Here is a 25,425-nt window from a genome sequence, read left to right as displayed (position 1 = left end):
AAACATATACTTGAAAAATCAAAGGGTCAAAGAAGAAATCACAAGGGAGGGGCACCTGGGTGGCTCAGTCAGTTAAGCCTTTGGCTCAGGTTATAATCTCAGAGCCATGAAACCAAGCCCCACTTTGGACTGGACACTCAGCAGAGACTGCTTGTCCCTCTCCCTCTGCTCTTCCCTCAGCTCTCTCTTCTCTCAAATAAATAAATAAAGAAACTCTTTAAAAAAAAAAAAAAAAAAACTCTTTAAAACAAACTAAAAAAGACCAGAAATAATGAAATAAAGCATAGTAAAACAATTTTAAAAGTCAATGAAACAAAGGGGCAACTGGGTGACTCAATTAGTTGGGTGACCAACTCTTGGTTTTTGGTTTGGGTCATGATCTCAGAGTCATGGGACTGAGCCCCACGCTGGGCTTGGCCCTCACCAGGTAGGCTGCTCGAGATTCTCTCTCCCTCTCCCTCTGCCCTTCCGCAGCTCCCATGCACACACTCTCCCTCAATCTCTCTCTCTCTCTAATAAATACATCAATTTTTTAAAAAGTCAGTGGAACTAAGAGTCTCTTTCTTAAAAAAAATAGAACTGGCAAGCCCCTAACTAGATTAACTAAGGGAAAAAAAAGACATAACTAAAATCAGATATCAAACAGGAGAAATTACAACTGATCTCAAAGAAATAAAAAGGATTATGAGACTACTATTACCAATCATACATCAACCAACTGGATAACAAAAAAATATGGATAAATTATACAAATACACAATCTATGAAGACTAAATTATGAAGAACAGATAATCTGAACAGAGCATTGCAAGGAGACTGAATCAGTAATCAAAAACCTCACAACAAATAAAAGCCCAGGACCAGATGGCTTCATTGGAGAATTCTAGCAAACATTTAAATAAGAATCAATGCCAATCCCTCTGAAACTCTTCCAAAAAATTAAAGAGTAGGGAACACTTCCAAACTCCTTTTATTACCCTGTTACCAAAGCCAAACAAAGATAGTACAAGAAAACTACAGACCAATAGCTATTTGAATATTGATGCAAAAAACTCAACAAAAAACTAGCAAATCAAATTCAACATTCAAATAATTATAGAGCATAAACAAATGGGTTTCATGCCTTGAATGCAAGGATCATTAAATATACAAAAATCAGTGAGTATACCACATTAGCAAAATGAAGAAAACAAAATTACATGTTCATGTCAACTGATATAAAAATATTTGACAAAATTGGGCAGCCCAGCCCGGGTGGCTCAGCGGTTTAGCACTACCTTCAGCCCAGGGTGTGATCCTGGAGACCCGGGATCGAGTCTCACGTCAGGCTCCCTGCACGGAGCCTGCTTCTCGCTCTGCCTGTCTCTCTCTCTCTCTCTCTCTCTCTCTACTGTGTCTCTAATGAATAAATAAATAAAATCTTAAAAAAATATATTTAACAAAATTAAATATCTTTTCATGTAAAAACACTCAACAAATTAGGAACAGAAGTAACTCAATATAATAAAGGTCATACACAAATGGCCCAGAGTTTAACATCATACTGAACAGTGAAAAACTGAAATCTTTTCCTCAAAGACTAGTTAACAAGGCAAGGATGATCACACTTGCCACTTCTATTCAACATAGGACTAGAATTTCTAGCCAGAAAAACTAAATAAGCAAGAAAAAGAAATAAAAGTCATCTAAATTGTTAAAGTAAAATTATGACTTTGACATGACATGATCTTAAATGTAGAAAACCCTAAGACTACACAAAACACACAAACAATAAGCAAATTCAAGGAAGTTGCAAGTTACAGGATCAAATTTAAAAAATCAGTTGTGTTAAAAAAAGAAAAGCTGTGTCTCTTTACACTAACAATGAGCAAACTAGAAAGAAAATTAATCTCACTTACATTATCATTAAAAAGAACAAAACTAAGAATAAACTTAACCAAGGAGGCAAAAATCTTGTACACACACACTCCACAGGAAAACACTGCAGAAAAAAATTAAAGATGACAATAGAAAAATATCCCATGTTCATAACATGGGAAGACTTAGTATTTACTGTTAAAAAAAGATGTATTATATCAAAGTTATCAAAGGATGTAATGCAAACACTATCAAAATCCCAAAAGGTCTTTTTCACAAAATAGGAAAATTCTAAAATTGATCTTGACTCTCAAAAGACACTAAATACCCAAAACAATCTAGCAAAAGAACAAAGCTGAAGGCCTCACACTTGTGATTTCAAAATATATTACAAGTTATATTAATCAAAGCACTGGTATTGGCATACAAACATATAGAAAAGTATATGGAAAAGTATAGAGAGTCCAGAAATAAACCTTTGTCTATGTGGTGAAATGATTTTCATAATGTTAATAAGCCTACACAATGGAAAAATGATAGTCTTTTCAAAAAAAGTCGGGAAAACCATATCCACATACAAAATAATGAAGTTGGGGTGCCTAGGTGGCTCAGTTCATTACACATCTGCCTTTGGCTCAGGTTATGATCTCAGGCTCCCTGCTCAGTAAGGTGTCTGCTTCTCCCTCTCCCCCTCCTTCTACTCTTTCTTGCTATCACTCTCTCTCTCAAATAAGTAAATAAAATCTTAAAAAAAAAATGAAGATGGACATTTATATCATATATAAAATTAACTCTAAATGAGAAAAAAAAGGGATAAGAAATTCGAAAAATTAATAGCTGACAACTTCCCTAATCTGAGTAAGAGAACAGACATTCAGATCCAGGAAGTAGCCCCCAAAAAAATTAACACAAGGAGGTCCACACCAAGACAATAATAATTAAAATGGCACAAAGTATGATAAACAGAATTGTAAAAGCAGCAAGAGAAAAGAAAATAGTTACAAACACGGAAAACCCCATAAGGCTGTAACTCTTTCAGCAGGAACACTGCAGGCCAGAAAGGAGTGGCAATGATATATTCAAAGTGTTGAAAGAAAGAAAAAAAAAAAAAAAAAAAAAAACTGAAACCAAGAATACTCTACCTGGCAAGATTATCAGTCAGAATAGGAGAGAGAATGAATTTCCCAAACAAAAGTCCAAGTTCATTACCATTAAAACCAGCCTTATAAGAAACATTAAAGGCAATTCTTTGAAAGAAAAAGCTATCATTTGGCATGAAAAATTAGAAAAGAAAAAGTTTCATAGGTAAATACAAACATATAATAAAAGTAATAGATTAATCGCTTAAAAATTAGTATGGAGTTCAAAGTACAGAAGCAATAAAATCAATTATATCTATAAAACTCACTCAAAGGATTGACAAAATAAAGGATGTATAGTATTAATTCATATAGATAAAACATGGAAGGAGGAGAAGTAAAAAATTTAGTGCTTTTAGAATGGGTTCAAGTGACCATCAACTTAATACAGACTGCTATATATACATAAGATGTTATATATGAACCTCATTGTGACTACAAATCAAACATCTAAAATAAATACACAAAAAATACAGAAAAAGGAGTCTAGGCATAACACTACAGAAAACCATCACACTATAAAAAAAGAGAGCAAAAGGAGGAGAAAGGAACAGAGGAACTATAGAAACAACCACTAAATAAGTAACAAATTGGCAATAAGTACATACCTACCAAAAATTACTTTAAATGTAAATGGACTAAATGCTCCAATCAAAAGACATATAGTGACAGAATGGATTAAAAAAAAAAAAGACTCAACATCCTGCCTACCCAAGATTCACTTCAGAACTAAAGACTTTTGAAGATGAAGGGTCAGATAAACATCTACCATGCAAATGGGAGCAAAAAGAAAGCTGGGGTAACAGTACTAACAAATTAGACTTTAAAACAAATAATGTTTTAAGAGACAAACAAAAAAGGCCACTACACAATGATAAAGGGAACAATCCAACAAGTAGACATATCAATTGTAAATATTTATGTACCCAACATGGAAGCACCAAAATATATAAACTATGAACAGATAAGGGAAGAAACTGACAGTAATTCAATAACCATAGAGGACTTTAACACCTACTTACATCAATGGATGGATAGACTATACAGACAGATGTCAACAAGGAAACAGTGGCTATGAATGACACGTCAGACCAGGCAGGCCTAACATAACATATTCAGAACACTCCATCCTTAAACAGTAGAATACACATTCTTTCCAAGTATATATGGCACATTCTGCAGAACAGATCACATTTTAGGTCACAAGTCTGAATAAATTCAAAAAGACAAAAATGATAACATACATGTTTTCAAAAACACAACACTGTGAGACTAGAAATCAATCACAAGTGAAAATCTGGAAAGAACACAAATAGATGGAGATTAAAAAAACATGCTACTAAACAATGAATGGGTGAACCAAGAAATCAAAGAGGGAATAAAAACACACACAGACAAATTAAAATGAAAACACAATGGATGGGACACCTGGATAGCTCAGCTGTTGAACATCTACCTTTGGCTCAGGGCGTGATCCTGGACTCCTGGGTTCAAGTCCCAATTGGGTTCCTTGCATGGACCCTGCTTCCTCCTATGCCTATATCTCTGCCTCTCTCTCTCTCTGTGTTTCTCATGAATAAATAAATGAAATCTTTAAAAAAAAAAAAAAAAAAAAAGAAAACAATGGTTGAAAATCGTTGGGATGCAGTAAAAGTTGTTCTAAGAGAGAAGATTATAGTAATATGGACCTAAGTCAAGAAGCAAGAAAAACCTGAAATAAACAACCTGAAATTACACCTAAAGGAGCTAAAAGACAAAACAAAACAAAAAGCAAAGACCAAAGCCAGTAGAACAAAGGAAAGAACAACAATTGGAGCAAAAATAGAGACTAAAATAATTAAGAGATCAACAAAACCAGTAGGTAGTTCTTTAAAAAGATAAACAAAATTGATAAATGTTTAGCCAGACTCAGCAAAATAAAAAAAGAGGGAACTCAAAATCAGAAATGAAGAAATAGAAATAAGAACTTACAACTCAGAAATACAAAGGGTTATAATACTATGAAAAAGTACATGCCAACAAACTGGGCAACCTAGAAGAAATGGATAAATTCTTAGAAACGTAACATCCCAAAACTAATCAGGAAGAAATAAAAATTCTGAGCAAACTGATTGCTAGTAATGAAACTGAAAAGATAATCACAAAATTCCTGATAAACACAGGCAGCCCTCGTGGCTCAGTGGTTTAGCACCACCTTCAGCCCAGGGCATGATCCTGGAGACCTGGGATTGACTCCCATGTCAAGCTCCCTGCATGGAGCCTGCTTCTCCCTCTGCCTGCGTCTCTGCCTCTCTCTCTCTTTCTCTCTGTGTGTCTCTCATGAATACATAAATAAAATCTTAAAAAAAAAATTCCTGACAAAAAAGTCCAGGACAAGATGGCTTCACAGGTAAATTCTACCAAACATTTATTTTTTTTAAGATTTTATTTATGTATTCATGAGAGACACAGAGAGAGGGGCAGAGACACAGGCAGAGGGAGAAGCAGGCTCCATGCAGGGAGCCTGATGTGGGACTCGGTCGGGGGACTCCAGGATCATGCCCTGAGCTGAAGGCAGACGCTAAACTGCTGAGCCACCCAGGGATCCACCTCTACCAAACACTTAAAGAAGAGTTAATACTTATTCTTCTCAAATTATTCCAAAAACAGAAGAGTAAGGAAAACTTCCAAATTCATTCTATGTGGCCAGCATTACCTGATACCAAAACCAGATAAAGGCACCACAAAAAAAGAGAACTACAAGCAATTATCTCTCATGAACATAGCTGCAAAAACCCTCAACAACATATTAGCAAACCAAATCCAACAATACATTAAAAACAAATCATTCACCATTATTGGATGGGATCTATTCCTGGGATGTAAGGGCAGTTTGATATTCACAAATTGATCAACGTGACATATCTCATTAACAAGAGAAAGGATAAAAACCCTATGATCATAACAACAGATGATCACAATAGATGCAGTAAAGCATTTTACAAAGTATAACATTCATTCATGATAAAAAACCCCAACAAAGTAGGTTCAGATGGAATATACCTCAACCTAAGAAAGGCCATATATGAAAACCCCAAAACTAACATCATACTGAGTGTTGAAAAACTGAGAAACTGAGAGCTTGTGCCCTAAGATCAGGTACAAGACAAAGAAGTCCACTCTTACCACTTCTATTCAACATAGTAGTGGAAGTCCTAGCCACAACAAAATCAGAAAAAGAAATAAAAGGCATCCAAATTGGTAAGGAAGATGTAAAACTGCCACTATTTGAGAGGGCATGACACTATATATAGAAAACCCTAAAGACTCCACCAAAAAACTACTAGAATAAGTCAATTTAATAAAGTCTCAGGATGCAAAGTTAATATCAAAAACCTGTTACATTTCTATACACTAATAATGAAGTAGCAGAAAGAAATGAAAAATAATCCCATTTACAATTGCACTGAAAGGTATAAAATACCTAAGAATAAACATAACCAAAAAAGTAAAAAGACCCATACTCTGAAAACTATAAAACACTGATGAAAGACTGAAGATGACACAAACAGGTATTCCATGCTCATGAATTGGAAGAACAAATATTGTCAAAATGACCATACTCCCCAAAGCAATCTACAGACTTAATGCAACCCCTATCAAAATACCAACAAAATTTTTCACAGAACTAGAACAAACAATCTTAAAAATTTGTATGGAATCACAAAAGACCCTAATGAGCCAATGCACTCTGGAGGGGGAAAAATCAACTAAAAGTATCACAATCCCTGATTTCAATATATACTAGAAAACTATAGTAATCAAAAGAGTATGGTACTAGCACAAAAACAGACACATATATCAATGGAACAGAATAGAGCCCAGAAATAAACCCATGATTATATGCTTTAATCCATGACAAGGGAGGCAAGAAAATACAGTGGTGAAAAGACAGTCTTTCCAACAAATGGTGTTAGGAAAACTAGACAGCTACATGCAAAAAATTGAAATGGGACCACCTTCTTATACTATACACAAAAAATAAAATGTATTATAGGCCTAGATGTGAGAACTGAAACCATAAAACTCCTAGAAGAAAACATAGGCAATAATTTGACATCAGCCTTATTAGCAAAAGTCTTCTCAAGGAAGGGAAACAAAAGCAAAAGTAAACTTTTGGGATTACACCAAAATAAAAAGCTCTTGCACTGTGAAGGAAACCATCAACAAAAAGGTAAACTACTGAATGAGAGAAGATATTTGCAAATAATATATTTGATGAGACAATATTCAAAATCTATAAAGAAACTTCTACAACTCAACACTGAAACATATATACACACACACTCGCATGTAAATAATCCAATTAATAAATGAGCAAGAGGATTCAGTTTTCTAAAAGAAGACATACACATGGCCAAAAGACACATGAAAAGATGCTCAACATCATTCACCAACAAAGAAATGTACATCAAAACCGCATTAAGATATCACTTCACGCCTGTCAGAATGACTAGAATCGAAAGACAAGAAATAAGATTGGCAAGGATGTAGAGAAAAGGAAACCCTCAAGCACTATTGCATGCATGAGGGAATGCAGACTAGTACAGTCACTGGAAAACTATGCAATTTCCTCAAAAAATTAATAATAAAAGTATCATATATGTATACACACACAACACACACACACACACACACACACACAAACAAAAGGATATTACTCAGCCGTAAAAAAAAAGAATGAGATCCTGCCATTTGCAAGACCTAGAGGGTATTATGCTAAGTGAAATAAAGACAAATACCATATGATTTCACTTTTATGAGGAATTAAAAAAACAAACAAACAAACATAAAAAAGCAGAAGTAAACCCATAAATACAGAGAACAAACTGATGTTTGCCAAAGGGGAGAGGGTTGAGGGAGGGGCAAAATGGATGAAAAGGAGTGAGAGGTACCGGCTTCCAGTTATGGAATGAATACTTCATGGGGATGAAAGGTACAGCACAGGGTCAACAGTATTGTAATAGTCAGATGATAGCTACATTTGTGGGGAGCCTGGCATAACATAAATTTGTGGAGTCCCTATGTTGTACAGACTAATGTAACATTGTGTGTTTAAAAAAAAAATACACAGCTTTGTAAAGGACATAATAATGCTGAGCTAATAAAAAAAAAAAAAAGCAAGGTTTATACAAGAAAAACTTTAAAAATACTCCTGAATTGCAAAACACCTTGCCTACAACAAAGGAAAAATTATCCCTCTGCTCTTTGAACAACTCAACATGATAAAGATGTCAGTTCTCCATAATTTATAAGTTTAATAAACTCCCAATAAAGGCACCAAAAAGCTTTTTTAATGGACCTAAATGAGTTAATATCAAAGTTTATATGAAAAAAATAAACAGTTCACATGAAAATAATGGCCAAAAGAACACTGAAAAAGAAAAGGTAAATGTCAAAGGGGGACTCAGCCCTACTCAACATTAAAGTATACTGTGAAGTTTCTGGTGTGTCTGGGTGGCTCAGTGGGTTAAGATGACTGACTTGATTTTGGCTCAGGTCATGATCTCAGGGTCACAAGATCAGGCTCTGAGCTGATTGTGGAGCCTGCCTGGGATTCTCTCTCTCCCTCGGCCTCTCCCCCAACTCCCTAAAAATACATGTATATACACACAGTGAAGTTTCTATAGTTAGAAATGCGATACTAGTGTATAAATGCAAATTAGACCCGTGGAATATGCATAGACAAGAAAAAGACCCAAGTAGTAATGGAATTTAGTATATCAATAAAGAGGACATCATAAATCACTGGGGCAAAGATGCACTTTTTAATAAATGGTGATGTCACAATAGCCAATTGAAAAAAGAAAACAAGAGATCCATACCTCATATCACTGACAAGAATAAATCCACATGTACGAATGACATAAACGAAAAAATGAAATAAAAAGGTATGCTAGAAAAATACATCAGTGAATTCCTCTTTATCTGGGTCTAAGGAAAGAATCTCTATATTTGAATGTGAGGAATGGAAGGAAAGATGGACTGAGTGATAAATTTGACCACATAAAAAAGCTTCTGCATGGCCAAGAAATAAGCATGAACAAAGGCCAAAAGGCATCTGAAAAACTAAGAGAAAATATTTGCCTTATGTGTTACCAGTAAAGGGTTAATCTACCTAGTAAGTAATTCTTAAAAATTAAAGAAAAAAGGGGTGCTTGGATGGCTCAGTCAGTTAAGCGTTTGCCTTTGGATCAGGTCATGATCCCGGAGTCCTGGGACCGAGCCCCACATCGGGCTCCCTGCTCAGCAGGGAGTCTGCTTCTCCCTCTCCCCCTGTGTGCTTGCTCACTTTCTATCTCACTCAAATAAATAATAAATAAATAAATAAATAAATAAATAAATAAATAAATAAATAAATCTTTTAAAAAATTAAAGAAAAAATATCAAAAATCCCAAAGACATGAAAATTCACACACAAAAAAGGAAAAGTAGCCCTCAAACATAAAAATATGTTCAAACTCACATATGATAAAAAGAAATGAAAACCAAAACTACACTAGAAAATCATTTTTCATCTATCAGATTAGAAACGTTTAAATAGGACAACACATCCTATTGATGAGGCTGTGAGGAAACAGAAGTCTCATACATTACTGATAGGAATTTGGCAATTTCTATCAAAACTAGAAATTTACCTTTTTCTCTAGCAATCCTATTTCTAGGAGTTTACCCTGAAAATATACCTCTGACAATACAAAAATATTTATGTACAAGGTTATCCGTGGCAGCTTTTTAGTAACTGCAAAATTTGGGAAGTCTCCTTAATGTCCATAACTAGGAGACAGACTAAACAAATTAGGATACAGCCATACAATGAGAAACTAAGCAGCCATAAAAAAAATGAGAAAGACTACCATTGATGGACATGGAGTGCTTTTCAAGGTGTATTAGTCAACAAAAAGAGCAAAGTACAAAAGAATACAGTATGCCACAGATTAATACTACTTTGTTTAAAAAGAAAGAGAGGAAAGCTAAAACACAAATAAGATAAGTTACCTACAGAGTGGTTACGAACAAGATGAAAGGAGAAAGGGGAGTGCTATTTCTCTGCATATACCTTCTTAGTATAGTGGTGTCTGTTGGAACTTTATTAATGTTTCACCTACTGGACAGCCCCGGTGGCTCAGCAGTTTAGTGCCGCCTTCAGCCCGGGGTGTGATCCTGGAGACCCAGGATCAAGTCCCACATCGGGCCCCCTGCATGGAGCCTGCTCCTCCCCCTGCCTGTGTGTCTCTGCTTCTCTGTGCGTGTGTGTATCTCATGAATAAATAAATAAAATCTTAAAAAAAAAAAAAATGTTTCACCTACTAAAATAAGGGCGGGAGGGGCACCTGGCTGGCCCAGTCAATGGAGCATGCAACTCCTGGTTCCAGGCTCATGAGTACCAGGCCCAAGTTGGGTGCAGACATTAATAAAAATAAATAAATATATTTTAAAAAATAAAATAATAAAATAAAGGGGAGGACAAATAAAATTTTTGAATTTAGGGAGATAAAAAAAAAAACTTAAAATGAAATATAAACAAAAACAAAGGAACCTACACTTTGAGGAAACTAGCTGTAATGAAGTAAAGAAGTGAACTAGTTAAGTTTTGAATAAATCCCTGAACTTGTTTTCTGATATACAGAATAAAAGTATTACCATGCATGGCACCCTGACAGAGTTACAAAACCCAAACTACAAAATGTGTATGTGCTAGATATTTGGTCATTGACTAGACAGCACTGATACACGTTTTAAGGTCTTCCTTGCACTGCAAAGGAAAAGAAATTAGTATTTCCAGATTTCCCTTTGGAGACCAAGCTAGGTAACTGGGCAGAAAAACAGCTTCCAGGTGAGTATCTTGAGAATCACCCACTGCAGTGCTACAAAGTGAAAGAGCACCTAAAATTTCCAGTGACTTCTGAGCAAACAACCAGCTGCCATGCTTCAAGTCAAAATAATCAAGGACAGCATCCTCAATCCCCAAGCCCTTCCAAAGGTTACCAAAGTTCCCTCCATTAAAACACTGATGCTTGAAATCAAACTATAAATGACTGAAAATACATGGGAGTTTATGTGAAACCACTTTATAAACTAAAAAGGACCATAAAAAGTATGTATTATTACTTTTGTTCCCACTGATGGGAAACTTCAATTGAAATTGTTTTCTGGTAATCCGCCTCTTTTTAGACAAATCAATACATCCAAAATAAAGCTTTCCTTCTGTAAATCAATAAAACAATAAAACTTTTCTTGCTACAAAACCAAGCATTCTACCCAACTTCATTTCCCCAATTAAACATTCACTTAAATCAAGGCACATTTACTAAGCAAGGCATTTTGCTAGGTAATAAGAGGATCCTCCTGCAAGAATTTATATTATATGAGAATAACGAAACATAATATTCAAAATACAAGTGTTAAAAATCAGGAACTATATGTGATGGGGGGGTCAAAAAGGAGGGATTAAATTTGACCTGGGAGTGAAAAGGTACAAAATCAAAAAAGGACTGAGAAAAACTAAAGGGTAAGTCAAACTAAACATTAAAGGGTAGATAGTGCAAGAAAGTGGAAGAAAGAGCATGTTCAAAGAAACAAAGCTAGCAACTCAGGGACACGTAACACCAGAGTGGCTTATCCATGGAATATGACAAAACGACAGGAGGCTGAGGCCAAATAACACCAAGGCCAGAAAGCTAAACATTTAAACGTAAACTGCTGTCATCCAACTTCAGATTCAGTGATTTATAAAATTCTGTGCCTAAATAACAAAACCAGCCTAATATGCCCCACAAGCAGAGCCTAATACAGGTATGAAGAACGAAGCAGAGAAAAGAAATTGCCTAAAATGCTTTTAATCCTAACATTTTTCTGCTCAAAAATCTTCAAAAATTTCTGAAAGCCTACTTTTATCAAGTCCATCAATACCATAGTCCCCATCCTATTCAACCAAATTTTCTACCACTGCCCAAACGTACAACTGACTTCAGATAGGCTATTCTCTTCATTATCGACTCTTGAGCACAGCAAGAAAACACAGGTGCAGTATGAGTCTGCAGTGTATTAGTCTAGCTGTGTATTAGTCTGTTCCAGCTGCAATAACAAAATACTACAGACTGGACAGTTTAAATAATGGAAATTTACTTCTCATGGTTCTGAAGGCTAGAAGTCCAAAATGAAGATGCCAGCTGATCTGGCTCCTGGTAATCACTGCCTTCCTGGGTGAAAAGGTGGATATTTACCTCACTGTGTCTTCACATGGCCTTTCCTCTGCGTGCACACACAAAGAGAAAAATCTCTCTCTTCCTCTTCTTAGAAGGCCACCAGCCCTACAGGATTAAAGCTCCACCCTTATGACCTCATTTAATCTCAAATACCTCCATAACGACCCTACCTTTAAATATAGTTAGGGGCACCTGGGTGGCTCAGTGGTTGAGCATCTGCCTTTGGCTCCGGTCATGATCCCAGGATACTGGGATCGAGTTTCACCTCAGGCTCCTCACAAGGAGCCTGCTTCTCCCTCTGCCTGTATCTCTCATGAATAAACAAATAAAATCTTTAAAAAAAAAAAAAAAAAATATATATATATATATATATATATACACACACACACGCATATATATGTAATTAAATTGGGGCTGGGGCTTCAACAGACAAATTTATGAGGGGACACAACTCATTCCATAACAATAACACACTGAGGCAAGATCTTGAAAGATTTTACAGGTTCTTCACTTACAGTCTTCAAAAATTTCCTCTATCATGTGAAAAAGCCCAGTTCTGCCTACTGGAAAATGAGAAGCCAATGAGGATGAGTGACCCCAGGTGAGACTAGAACTGACAGCTGAACTCATTCAAAATCATAAAATCATGAGGCTGTAAGAGATTGTTGCTTTAGATCACAAAATTTGGAAATCGTCTATTACAAAGCAATAAATATCTGATATGGCATACCTTCTTGTTCTGCTTTTTGACCTAGATCTCTGAACTCTATAGGATTTCCCTCGACCCCTTGAACGACTTCGACTCCGTTTTCTTCTAGAGCCATAAGAAGAGCTACTGCTTGATCGATGCCTGCGTCTGAAATAAAATATAATCAAGTATCATAGCTATAAAAAAATTTTTATGAGTATTAAAATCATCCAGATTCTAAAGAATTATCTCATTTTTACTATTTCTCAATCCTTCCTAGAAGAAAATAGAGATAAAATGAAGAATCAGATGACGAATTCCTAATTTCATAACTGGATCAGCTACTAATTAAGACATTAGAGGTGCTCAGTATTATACAATCCTTCCAAATATTATCAGATAATATGTTATGAGAACTATAGCAGTTTATATCTACATCTACAAAGAACAGACAAAGGAAGAAGATACTAGACCCATGCACTGGGCCTTGCCAAAAGGAAAACCTTTGGGGGAGGGAAGGGTTGGGCCCAGTGGGTGAAGTAGAAAGAGGGATACAGACCTCTGGTCATGAAATGGGTAAGGCACAGGTATAAAAAGCAGAGCATAGGGAATACAGTCAACGATACTGTAATGGCGATGTAATGGGACAGATGGGAGCTACACTTGTGAACAGAGCATAATGTATAAACGTGTCAAATAATTCGATTGTATATCTGAAAGTAATATAACATACTCAAGTAACATACTCAATATAACATAACTCAAAAATTAAAAAATTAAATAAGAAACAAACTTTTGGGTTGGGACTTAACCCTCATAAACATATAACTATCAAAAGAAAATGTTTTACCCAGAAAAACTTAAAGTACAAAAACATATATACTCTAAAGAATGTTACTCTCATTGCTATATAAGTAAAAATTATGAAAATCACCTTCTATCATATGAATGAGAGCGAGGCTGAAGATCTCTGGACCAAGATCTTGATTTTGATCTTGACTTCCTTCCACTTTTCTTTCGGCTATATGTTCTACTATCTGAAGAACTACTTGAAGATGACCGTCTACGGTGTTTCTTTTTTCTTTTGCTTCTGCTTTCTTCTTCAGTATCTGATGACCGGCGTCCCATTTCTCTAGGTTTAAATTCAAAGAAAATTAGTTCTAGCATAATGGCATAATGCATGAAATTTAACACAATAATTTTTGTAGAACTTCGTAAAAATTTATAAAGTCTTGTCTAAAGTAAAACTTTAAATGTACCTGGCTTATTTGACAAAAGAAATAGCTCTAAGATATACCCTTCCAGGATTATCAATTAACTGTTTTTACAGCTTATGAACAGTTTAAATTTGTCCAAATTTTTTCAAATGCCTCTCAAAAGATTCAATCCTAAGAACTGCTCATTATAACTTTCTTATATTTTAAGTTGCACTTATCATTAGTTTTATAATACCTGATTTAGGTTAGGGATCAGCCACTAATCTTTCATTTCCACATTCCTTATATATAAAAAGTATCTTACTATCTTTCAGAGTTACATTTTTCTAACTAAAAATTCTAAATTTAAATGATTAAAACCTCATTAGTCATCAATGAAGTACAAAGTGAAACAATGCAGTATCATCATTTCACTGGTGAAATCTGAGGGAGGAAATGTTCACTTAAGTACTAAAGTTGGTCAGGTTATTGTGAAGTCTGTCAACTCTGCACACTGCTAGTTCCTATATAAAGTGACAGTATAATCCTTCCAGAAGGCAATTAAGCAATTTAAAGAGTCATGAAAATGTTGTTTTTTTGACAAAGCAATCCTACTTCTAAGAATATATCTGAGAAGTTTTTCTTAAAAGGAATCTATACTCATGAAGATATCCATTAGAACATTATTAAAACCATATCTACAGAGACAATTTAAGGAAATATGTACCTATATAGGGCACCCAGGGGCTCAGTAGATTAAGTGTCCAACTCTTGATTTTTGCTCAGGTCATGATCTCAGGGTTGTGAGATCGAGCCCTATGTCAGGCTCTGTGCTGGGCATGTAGCCTGTGCGTGCTTAAGATTCTCTCTCTCCCCCCCTCCCTCTGCCACTCCACCCCTTTAAAAAAATACATATATATGTATATATACATGTGTTTGTGTCTGTATGTGTGTACATATGACTAAGAACAAAAATGAAAACAAGTGATAATATTTAAGTGAAAACTGGGTAGCTTTTTTTTCTTTACACTATTTTCTATATGGCTGTGATAATAATGTTTGTATATTTAGTATACAGAAATAGAACTTAAGGTTTCTATACCTAGAATTAACTTAATTGAAAGAAGCTTACTTGTCTTAAAGTTAGCCTTTAGAGACTCAAATGCAATCTCATTTATTTTACTAAAATAGTTATTAGCTATCTTTCAGTGTCACATAAAAGCAAGATCCATCCTATATAATGGTTAAGACAGCTAATGGATCAGACAAATAAAAATGTCATGCTTTAATATTTATTCAAAATAAGTTAGTATCAGTATTATAAACAAAGCAATATGTTAAATTACAGTTTTGTTTTCAGAATGGTCATATGAACCATCCCCTCCCTGACTCTAACACAATACTACTTGAAAACTACTGTCAGGACTAAATTCAAAATTCTAAGCTATTTACCTAGAGCCAGAATTAGCCGTTAACTATAGTTCTGAACCTCCAAGATATTCACAGTTCTAATATTCTAAGTTAAAAAAATATTGGAAACACTTAGTTTTGAAACTTTCAGTAAATCACTAGTGAATCTAAGCCAGTTTCCTCACTGAAAAATGAAATTGCCCTAGTTAAAAAATCACCATTACCCTTTCCAGCTTCAAAATACTATGACTTTGAAATTGTACATATGTAAACAATATAAATGTGCATACATACATATTTAAATATCCACACATATACATTATATATAACATATCAATATCTGTATGTATACATGTATATTTCCATTAAAGTATGTGCACATAATTGAAAGAAACAATCACCTAAGTTTTCCTATTTCTGGCTTTTCTTTCCTTTCTTGTTTTCATCTTTAGACAGCTATGAATTTTTGTTGTTGTTGTTAAAGATTTTATTTATTTATGAGAGACACAGAGAGAGAGAGAGAGAGGCAGAGGCAGAGACACAGGTAGAGGGAGAAGCAGGCTCCATGCAGGGAGCCCGACGTGGGACTCGATCCTGGGTCTCCAGGATCACGCCCTGGGCTGAAGGTGGCGCTAAACCGCGGAGCCACCCGGGCTGCCCAGTTATGAATTTTCTTTACCAAATAACCATTTAAATTAAGATGAGTTTTTATTATAATCTTATTATCTGGTTAAAGAATACTAAAATGAGGGGATCCCTGGGTGGCTCAGCAGTTTAGCGCCTGCCTTCAGCCCAGGGCATGATCCTGGAGTCCCGGGATCAAATCCCACATCAGGCTCCCTGCATGGAGCCTGCTTCTCCCTCTGCCTGTGTCTCTGCCTCTCTCTCTCTCTCTCTCTGTGTGTGTGTGTGTATGTGTGTGTGTCTCATGAATAAATAAAATCTTAAAAAAAAAAAAGAATACTAAAATGAGAGCAAAAAGATACAAAAGTACAAATTCACAAGGATAAAGACTAAAAGAGAAAACAACAGGAACAGTAGACAAGATATGTCAATAAATTTTTAGCAAATGAAAACCAGATGGAGGATTTTGAGCTAAGAAAGTTGAATATCACGCAACTGTAGAGAATTCCAAGTGAAAAGCCAATTCACACGGCAAAAATCAAAAAGGCTCAGGAATTTGAGACACCAGATACCCATAGCAGGCAAAATAGGTCATGAGACTAAAACACAAGAACCAGCTAAAAAACCGTAAAAGAAGTAATTTCCCAGACCCCCTCCCCCAACCAACCCAGACAAGTGACTACTCCTCCCCAATCCCAGCAGGAAAAGCGGGGTTTTTTTAGGTAAATGATAAAACAATGAAGTATAGGTCCAGGGGCACAGTAAAAGAGGGCAGAAAGATGCTAAACTAAAAATTAGTAAAGTGAAGGTCTTCAATCTAATGGTAAATACTGCAACATTCTGTGTGCTTGGATCCAAGAATTCTGGCAGAGGATTCTTTGCTAAAACTGAACCGTAGCCCCAAAATGGTATATAAATATTTGAAGACTCCCACCCAAGAAAGGCCAGCCCCTTATCCAATCACCCTATAACCAAGCCAAGTTAACAAGCCCAAACCTTAAACATAATAAACTTTGTAAACTTTTTACGTTAACTTTTTAGCAATTATACAACAAAAGATAACCAATCACTTGATGAAAGCCTTCATCATAAGAGACAGAAACCAAAACAGAAAAATAAAAAGCAATTTGTAGTAAACAAGGAACATGTAGGAAAAAATTACTATTAATATCCTCAGAAATATGTGAGAAGATGATCCAGCAAACAAGAATAAGAGGAACATCCAAAGAACAGGAAAGCTTGAAAGTTAAACCAATGACAATCTGTAGTAAAAAATACAATAGGGTTAGAAGATAAGGTCAAAGGACTCACAAAAGTAGACACAAAAAGATAAAAATAAGAGGTAAAAGAAGACAGATCCAGAAAGTCCAATATCCAATCAATATGCATTTCATAAAAAAAAAAAAAAAAAGAAAAAAGAAAGGAGAAAAGAGATAAGGAAAAATACCCAAAGGGGACACCTGGATGGTTCAGTTGGTTAAGTGTCTGCCTTTAGCTCAGGTCATGATCCCAGGGTCCTGGGATGGAGCCCCGCACATCAGGCTCTGTGCTTGCTAGGCAGCCTGTTTCTCACTCTCCTGCTCCCCCTGCTTATGCTCTCTTCTCTTTCTCTCAAATAAACAAATAAAAATCTTTAAAAAAAAGAAAAGAAAGAAGAAAGAAGAAAGAAAAAGAAAGAAAGAAAGAAAGAAAGAAAGAAAGAAAGAAAGAAAGAAAAAAAGAAAGAAAGAAAGAAAGAAAATACCCAAAGAATAATTCAAAAGAAAAAAAAAAAGAATAATTCAAAAGAATTCCCAGAGTTGAAAGATATTAATTGCTTTAAATCCCCAGGACAATGAATTAATAAAAGATATACATACATCAGGGGCACCTGGGTAACTCGGTAGATTAAGTGGCTAGCTCTTGGTTTCAGCTCCAGTCATGATCTCAGGGGTCTCTCAGGGTCCTGGGACTCAGGCCCCCTCCTGACCTCAAGCTCTGTGCTCAGAGAAGAGTCTGCTTGAGGATTCTCTCTCTCCCTCTCCCTCTGCCCTTCCCCCAGCTCATACACTCTCTCTAAAATAATTGAACCTTAAAAAAAAAAAAAAAAAGACATACACCAGATAGATCTCAGAAAAATTCAAACCACCATATATAGAAGATCCTAGAAACTTAAGAGAAACAAATGAGGTAATCACAAAAGCGACACAGAAAAGTTAAAAAAACACTTGCCTTCATAAATTTAAATGAAAATGACTTTCAACCTCTCTACATCCAGCCCAATCATTGATCTAATAAGAGATCAGAATAAAGATGCTTTAAAATATCCAGTGTCAAAATTGTACTTTACACTCATCCTTTCTTAGGAAGCTACTAGAGGATGTGCTCCACCAAAAGGAGAGAGTAAACCAACAAAGATGCTCCAGATTCAGAAAAATCTAACACTAGAGATAAGTAAAAAGTCCCAGAATGACAGCAGGCCTAGGGATAAGAGATATATCAGGGAACAAAAAAAAAAGTCCTGGAGGACCTGGGTGGCTCAGGGCATGATCTCGGGATCCAGGATAGAGTCCTGCATCGGGCTCCTGTAAAGAACCTGCTTCTCCCTCTGCCTATGTCTCTGCCTCTCTCTCTCTGTCTCTCGTATGAATAAATAAGTAAATCTTAAATAAAAAGAAAGAAAGAAAAGTCCTTCCCCCCTCTAGCTTATGCTAGAAGCGTAACAGCAATTTTCAAAATGTGGTCTATAGACTGCTAAGGGTCCCTAAAGAGGGACCTATTAAAGAGGTCAAAACTATTTTCACTATAATACTGAAACATGATTTACCTTTTTCACTGTGTTGACTTTTGCACTGATGATGTATGTAAATAAAAGCAATAGTAGGCAAAATTCCTGGTGCCTTAACAGGAATTAAGGCAATGGCACCAAACTGTACTAGTAGTCATTATATTCTTCACTGCAACGCATAGTTCAAAAAAAATTTTTAAGCCGGTTTCACTTAAGAATGTCCTTGAAAAAACAGTAAAAATCATTAATTTCGTTAAATTTCAATCCTTGAGCACACATCTTTTTAATATTCTGTGTGATGAAATGGGAAATACATTAACCCGCTCCTGCATACTGAAGAATACTCGTTATTTTGAGAAAAAGCATTTATACAAATGAATTTCAAATTGAACTAGCTTTTATCATGAAACACTATTTTTAAAGAACTATGATTACTCAAGTTTGTGTATTTGGCAGACATTTGCCCAGAAATGAATGAAGAGGGCCTTTCATTTCAAGGCAAACTTTTTTTTTTTTTTTTTTTTTTGCCAATGATAAAATTTGAGCTCTCAAGCAAAAAATTAGAATTTTGGATAACTTATATCCACCACCGTGAGACTGACAGCTTCCAGTCAGTACTTAAAGATTTCTCTGATGAGATCAGTGGTGATATTAACAGATGTGAATTTTTAAAAATTATATAATAAAGAGTGTCAAAATTTAGAAAGTATACATAACTCAGTGAACCACTATTTTCCCACAGGCCAATTCAGGATATCACAGAATCATGCATGGGTAACAAAATCCACTTGAGTGCAAGACCAACCAACAGATTTTAATGTAATAGACTATGAAGTCATTGACATGGTTTCAAATACCAGATTGCAACCAACCCTTAAGAAACCACTGCTTGTCAAGTTTCAGTGTAGTATCATAGAAGTAATTATCTGCAAAGGCTATTAAAATACTTCTTTTTCCAAACCATTATCTTTGTGAAACCAGATTTTCTTTATATATTTCAATCAAAACAACTCATCACAGATACAGGAATCCAATTGTCTTCTATTAAGCCAGACATTAGAGAGTCACAAAAATGGAAAATGTCACTTTTCTCACTAAGTTTGTTTTTTGAAAGCACAGTTATTTTTTTCACATCAAGTGTATTATTTATATTACCATGTAATGGGCTTATTATTATTACTTTTAAGTCGATTAATAAATATTTCAAAATTTGCTCATTTAATTACTAGCAAGGCAGTATTTCAGATACAGCCCACATGGATGAAAGTTCTTGGGGCCCACAATAATTTTTAAGAGTGTAAAGGAACCCTAAAACTAGAAAGTTTGAGAACCACTGCTCTACGGTATCTAAAGTTATTTCCGTTCTCCTTTCTTGTCCAGCTTACTAAATCCCTATGCAAGGCATAAAGAAGTAGAACGAAAAGGACACAGACCTAATTAATGTATCTTGTTGACTGGAAAAAAAAAAAAGAATAGGAAGTGGGTAAATATGTTCCTCTGTTTTCATTTTAAACAACATAATTCATCCATAGTAGAAGAATGATTACATTTAACCCAGAAAAGTTAGTAGTAGATACAAAATCCTTCTTTAGAGACACTAATTAAAAAAAGTTTTTTGAACTATGTCACAAAACTATATTTTCAAGTAACATATTTACATTTCAGAGAAATTACTCTGAAGTATAATCAATCTTTTTTTTTTTTTTTAAGATTTTATTTATTTATTCACAAGAGACACACACAGAGAGAGAGGCAGAGACACAGGCAGAGGGAGAGAAGCAGGCTCCATGCAAGGATCCTGACGTGGGACTTGATTCCGGGACTCCAGGATCACACCCTGGGCCAAAAGCAGGCGCTAAACCGCTGAGCCACCCAGGGATCCCCCAAGTATAATCAATCTCAAGAGACCTCAAAAGTCACTACATTTAATACAGTTAACTTCAAATATTTATTCAGAAAACTGAACACCAAGAGCAAATAAGAGATACATCCAGAAATTGTCCTCTCTATCAACGACAGGTACTGAATTCCTACTCAGCACCCTAGATATATATACTCACCTCTGGATTTCCATAATATCATTGGCATACATTTGAATATAGTTGCTCACTCAAGTCATGGTTGTAATCTATATTACACACTCTTAGTAAGAAAGAGCTCTTCAAATGTGACTCCATTGTTAAGGTACAGTACATGGAAAGACACCTTAATAACACTTTCTAGGAAGGGCAATAATGAACTGAGCAGAGATTTTGAGAAGCCCCACAAGCTAACAACTTTTCAATCTATCTGTAAACAGAAAACACAACTATGGTTAACAGAACTCCTGCAGCTCTTGGTTTTCTGTCCTCACTCTATCTTCTAGAACTTCCTGGTTGTAGTCTCACAGTTGTAAACCTCACCCAAATACTCCCGCTAGAACTGAAACTAAGGACAGGTAATCACTACAGCAGGACATCCACTTACAAAACCATCTCATTGTAAAATTTAAGTGACTGATTAAAGACGTGAAGCCAAGATGTGGTCACTAAAAAAAAAAAAAAAGCTCAAAGGCATACACAAGTAGTTCTTTGGTCTAGTTATTAAGGTACAAGAAGAAGTTAACCTTTTTCAAAAAACAGGCAGTTAGAACAAAGATTCCTAGAGGACATGACAGTTTATAATTATTTCTCTACTACTCAATCATTAGTATATCAAACTATACTCTTGTATCTTTGACGCCGTGCGGCTTTAAAAAAAAAAAAAAAAAGGAGTAGGAACAGTCATGTCAATGGGAAATCCAACTCAAAGAGGTAAATTAAAAATGGGGTTAATACCATTTTAGCCGGCAGTTGGGGTGGCTCAGTGGTTTAGTGCCGCCTTCAGCCCAGGGCAGGATCCTGGAGATCTGGGATTGAGTCCCATGTCAGGCTCCCTGCAAGGAGCCTGCTTTTCCCTCTGCCTGTGTCTCTGCCTCTCTCTATGTCTCTCATGAATAAATAAATAAATAAAATATTTTTAAAAATAAAATAAAATAAAATACCAACTATGGTATAGGAAGTATAGGAAGCATAGGAAGCAAATCCACAAATAAGTCAGAACCATGAAAAAGCAGTAAGAGGACTGGGGCAAAATTCAAGAGATACCGAATTATCAAAAACAGTTCTATGCTAACTAAAAATTTTGTAGACTAGCATCTCTTTTTATAAAAAGCATGATCAAGGGCGGCCCGGGGAAGCTCAGCAGTTTAGCACCGCCTTCAGCCCAGGGCCTGATCCTGGAGACCAGGGATGTCAGGCTCCCTGCATGAAGCCTGCTTCTCCCTCTCTGTGTGTCTCTCGTGAATAAATAAATAAAATCTTAAAAAAAAAAAAATGCATGATCAGTCCTAAGAATTTCTTCCAACGGTTTGAATATAAAAGCAGAAAATACACCTATACATCTTCTGTACCATTACAGTACCATTACAGAAGTTTTCCAACTCCTAACACAACTCTTGGCTAAGGCTGGTGGAACTGGTAAGGCCCATCAATAGGTACCAGCTGCCTTTTTTACTTTTTCCTATTTCAAACCTATTTAGCTGTCTTACTGAAGAACATAACAGGAGCAAAGTGTTACCCCTTAGCTGGAAACCTCCTCTGCCTGAAAAAAAAAAAGTGCGTATTTACAGGCTCTGAGGCTAAGAGGGGATACCCAGTTTCCCCAGAAGGTTGCACCTGTCCTAAGCGTCCAAACCTTTAAACCTGAGAATTCTGCATATCCCCTTCACTTAAGAGCTTTTTAGGTCTGCGTGCAGAGATGGCATCTGGAATACTCTTTGTAACTGCAAATTGCATTTGATTTATGCAAAATACCTAGGCAGCTGAAACTAACAGGTTAGTGCTCATTCTTAAAACCTCAACACCAAGAGAAAAATTCAGGCTTCCAGTGTCCATCCATGTAGTACATACGTGATGCGATATGCATGACCCCTGGGGCGGCGAGTAGGTTACGGCGGACCCCACATGGTGAGTCAGCAACCTGCAGGGACGGCGCATCGTGACCTCTCACCCAAGTACACAGAGTGTAGGGGGGGGAGCAGCCCTTAGGGGTGGTCCTAGGAGGCCAAGGCCACAAACCCCGAAGCCGAGGAAATGGAGCGGTTAGGGCGAGTATATTTGTATGTCAAAGAAGTTCAGCCGGTGTCACCCCGCGCGACCTTTCCCGGGGCAGGGGGGCCAGCAGGGAACGCGGCCCGGGAGCGAAGAGGGCAGCGCAGCAAGAGGGGCAAGGAAGGGGTGCACCGGCTGCAGCCTCCGCCGCCGCCTCCTACCTAGGCGAGGGATGGAGCACGCGGGGGTCGGTGCACGCCGAGGGCAGGGAGGGCAGGGAGGGCGCGGCTGGACCCTCCCCGCGCCCAGGGGCGAGCCCGAGGCCTGCAGCCGCGTGCACCGGCGGCCCCGCCCCCGCGCGCCCCCGCGCGCCCCCGCCCCCCCCGCGCAGGCCGGGCCGGGGCCCCAGGGGGCGGCGGGCGCCAGGTGCCGCACGCATGCGCACTGCGCCGCCCCGCTCGGCCCGCGGCCGCCGCCCCGCCCCCACCCCGCGCCGCCTCCCGCCGGGGCCGGGCCTCGGAGGCCCGCGCCCGGCCGCGCCGCGTCTCCGGCCGCCGGCGCGGGCATCACCTGGGTCGCGGCCTTCGGCCTCGCGCCTCCCGCTGACTCGCAAGCGCCACAGACCGAGAATCGCCCCTTCCAATCCGGGCGCCGCCGCCGGGCTCCGCGCTCGCTTCAGTTTAAGCGCACCGCCTTCCTGGTTCCAGCGCCAGGCGGCCGCAGCCGACCGCCGAGCGCACCGATACGGGCGGCCAGGACTCCGAGGAGCGCCGAGGGCGTCGATGGCCGCGCCGCCAATTTGCTGTTGTTGTTGTCGTTTGGTGCTGGGTGTGCGCGCCCGCGTCTTTGGGTTTCTGGTTCCCGAAGAGCAATAAAGGCGGAGACCTTAGAGTGTCACGGCCCGAGGCACCGTCGTTATCATCTTAGATAACCAGCAAACAAATGTGCACCGTAGGAAGTTACGTCTGAGACCCCACGCGTAGCAAAATTGGCTCCCGGGGGAGGGGGAGGGGGAACCCGGGCCAACGAGAGTAAGTCCCGGGAGCGTCTGTAGAGTCGTGTGGGATCAAAGTGCAATGATTCATTTGCAAAAAAATAAATAAATAAATAAATAATGCATTAGAAGCGGTGTCTCTACCGCCCCTGAAGGTGGGGGGCGTGCCCTGGTTGGGCGCAAATTAGTTTCTCCCATTAAAGTTAAGGGGTTGGTGCAGCACTGGGAGGAGGCGGGCCGGAGGCTGGGAAACGGGGTTTGTCCTGGAGGAGAAATTAAACGGTAGAGGGTTTGGGTTGTTATTTAGAGCAATAGGAATTACAGCGATTCGGCATTTCCTGTGGCTCCTATTTACATCATTTATGTGTAAGGCACGGAGAGCAGGTGAACCCACCCTTGGCCTGGGTTCGGGTCGCGGGTGGGGACCGACTCACAGCCACTGACGGATGCCGCGCTGCAGTCCCCCGCGGACGGGCTGAGAGGCCGAAAACCACCTCCACCAATACATTTCCTATAAATGACTGTATCTTAAAACAACCAGTGTTAAATAACTACTACACAACATGTTTGTTTTAAATAATCCAAGAGCTGGGGCGCCCCTTGGGGTCCTGAGTTTTATTGGAACCCGTGTATCTGTAGGCTGTCAACTGAACTTTATTCAATGTTGTTTTTTTGTTTTTGTTTTTTTTGTTTTGTTTTTTACCAAAACTACATTTGGAAATATCGTGTCTCCAGAAAATATTTTTTTTCTATAATGAAACAGCATCATCACAACTTTATGAGCATTTATTGTTATATTAAGACCTTGCTGTTTATTTTTTTTTTTAACTAAACTTCCCTTAGGCCAGTGGGAATCTATGGTGAGACACTGCAGATTTCTCACAGCCCCAGAGGATATCAACACCACTATTGCTAAATATATACAAAAAGCCAATGTGCCAGGAAAATCTATGGGAAAATCTATTTGGTGTGAATTACAGGACAATTGTGTCTGAGCCTTCCCTGATTAAAGTGGTCATCTTTCCCTCCACCTCAGTAGATGGAATTTAAAAAAGTAGCTAGTGAGTCTCCTGATCCCTCGCCAGACTTCTAACAGTGGGTATGTTGGAGCTGTTTGTGAATATGTATTTAACACCTCAGTTTCTGAGCTCTTTGAGCACCACATCCATTTAGTTGACCCCATTACTGGTCATTCTGCTAAATAACCTTAAAAATGGATTTTCATAAAGGATTAAAGTTGTATGGCTACTCCCCTCTGATAATATCAGAATTGAAGTGGTTACAGTAGTTAACCAAAACCAAGTGTAAGATCATGTTTCTAAATTCATATAACTTGAAAAACGTATTTGAGTCTCTTCTGTGGTGTGATCAAACAGAAGCAAGCAGTCGTGTAATTCATTAATACCTAAAAGCTGTTGCTAGTGGAAAGATC

The 25,425-nt window shown here is 37.6% G+C and overlaps 1 protein-coding gene across 1 annotated transcript in view; it reads right to left on the bottom strand.

Annotated features, from left to right (window-relative positions):
- RSRC1 (arginine and serine rich coiled-coil 1) overlaps positions 1 to 25,186 on the bottom strand; it is a 397,789-nt gene extending 372,603 nt beyond the window's left edge. Inside the window, exons 1-4 of the mRNA XM_049099884.1 lie at positions 25,180 to 25,186; positions 23,570 to 23,884; positions 13,867 to 14,062; positions 12,975 to 13,100 (exon numbers count right to left, since the gene is read on the bottom strand). Of these exons, the coding sequence (XP_048955841.1) occupies positions 12,975 to 13,100; positions 13,867 to 14,062; positions 23,570 to 23,884; positions 25,180 to 25,186 (644 nt within the window). The remainder of the gene's footprint in view (positions 1 to 12,974; positions 13,101 to 13,866; positions 14,063 to 23,569; positions 23,885 to 25,179) is intronic.
- Positions 25,187 to 25,425: the final 239 nt, after the last annotated feature.

This window comes from Canis lupus, chromosome 23, assembly GCF_003254725.2.
Source record: "Canis lupus dingo isolate Sandy chromosome 23, ASM325472v2, whole genome shotgun sequence".
Classification (NCBI taxonomy): domain Eukaryota; kingdom Metazoa; phylum Chordata; class Mammalia; order Carnivora; family Canidae; genus Canis; species Canis lupus.
Note: the sequence above shows the minus strand (reverse complement) of the source record. Positions and strands in the feature narration are given on the sequence as shown.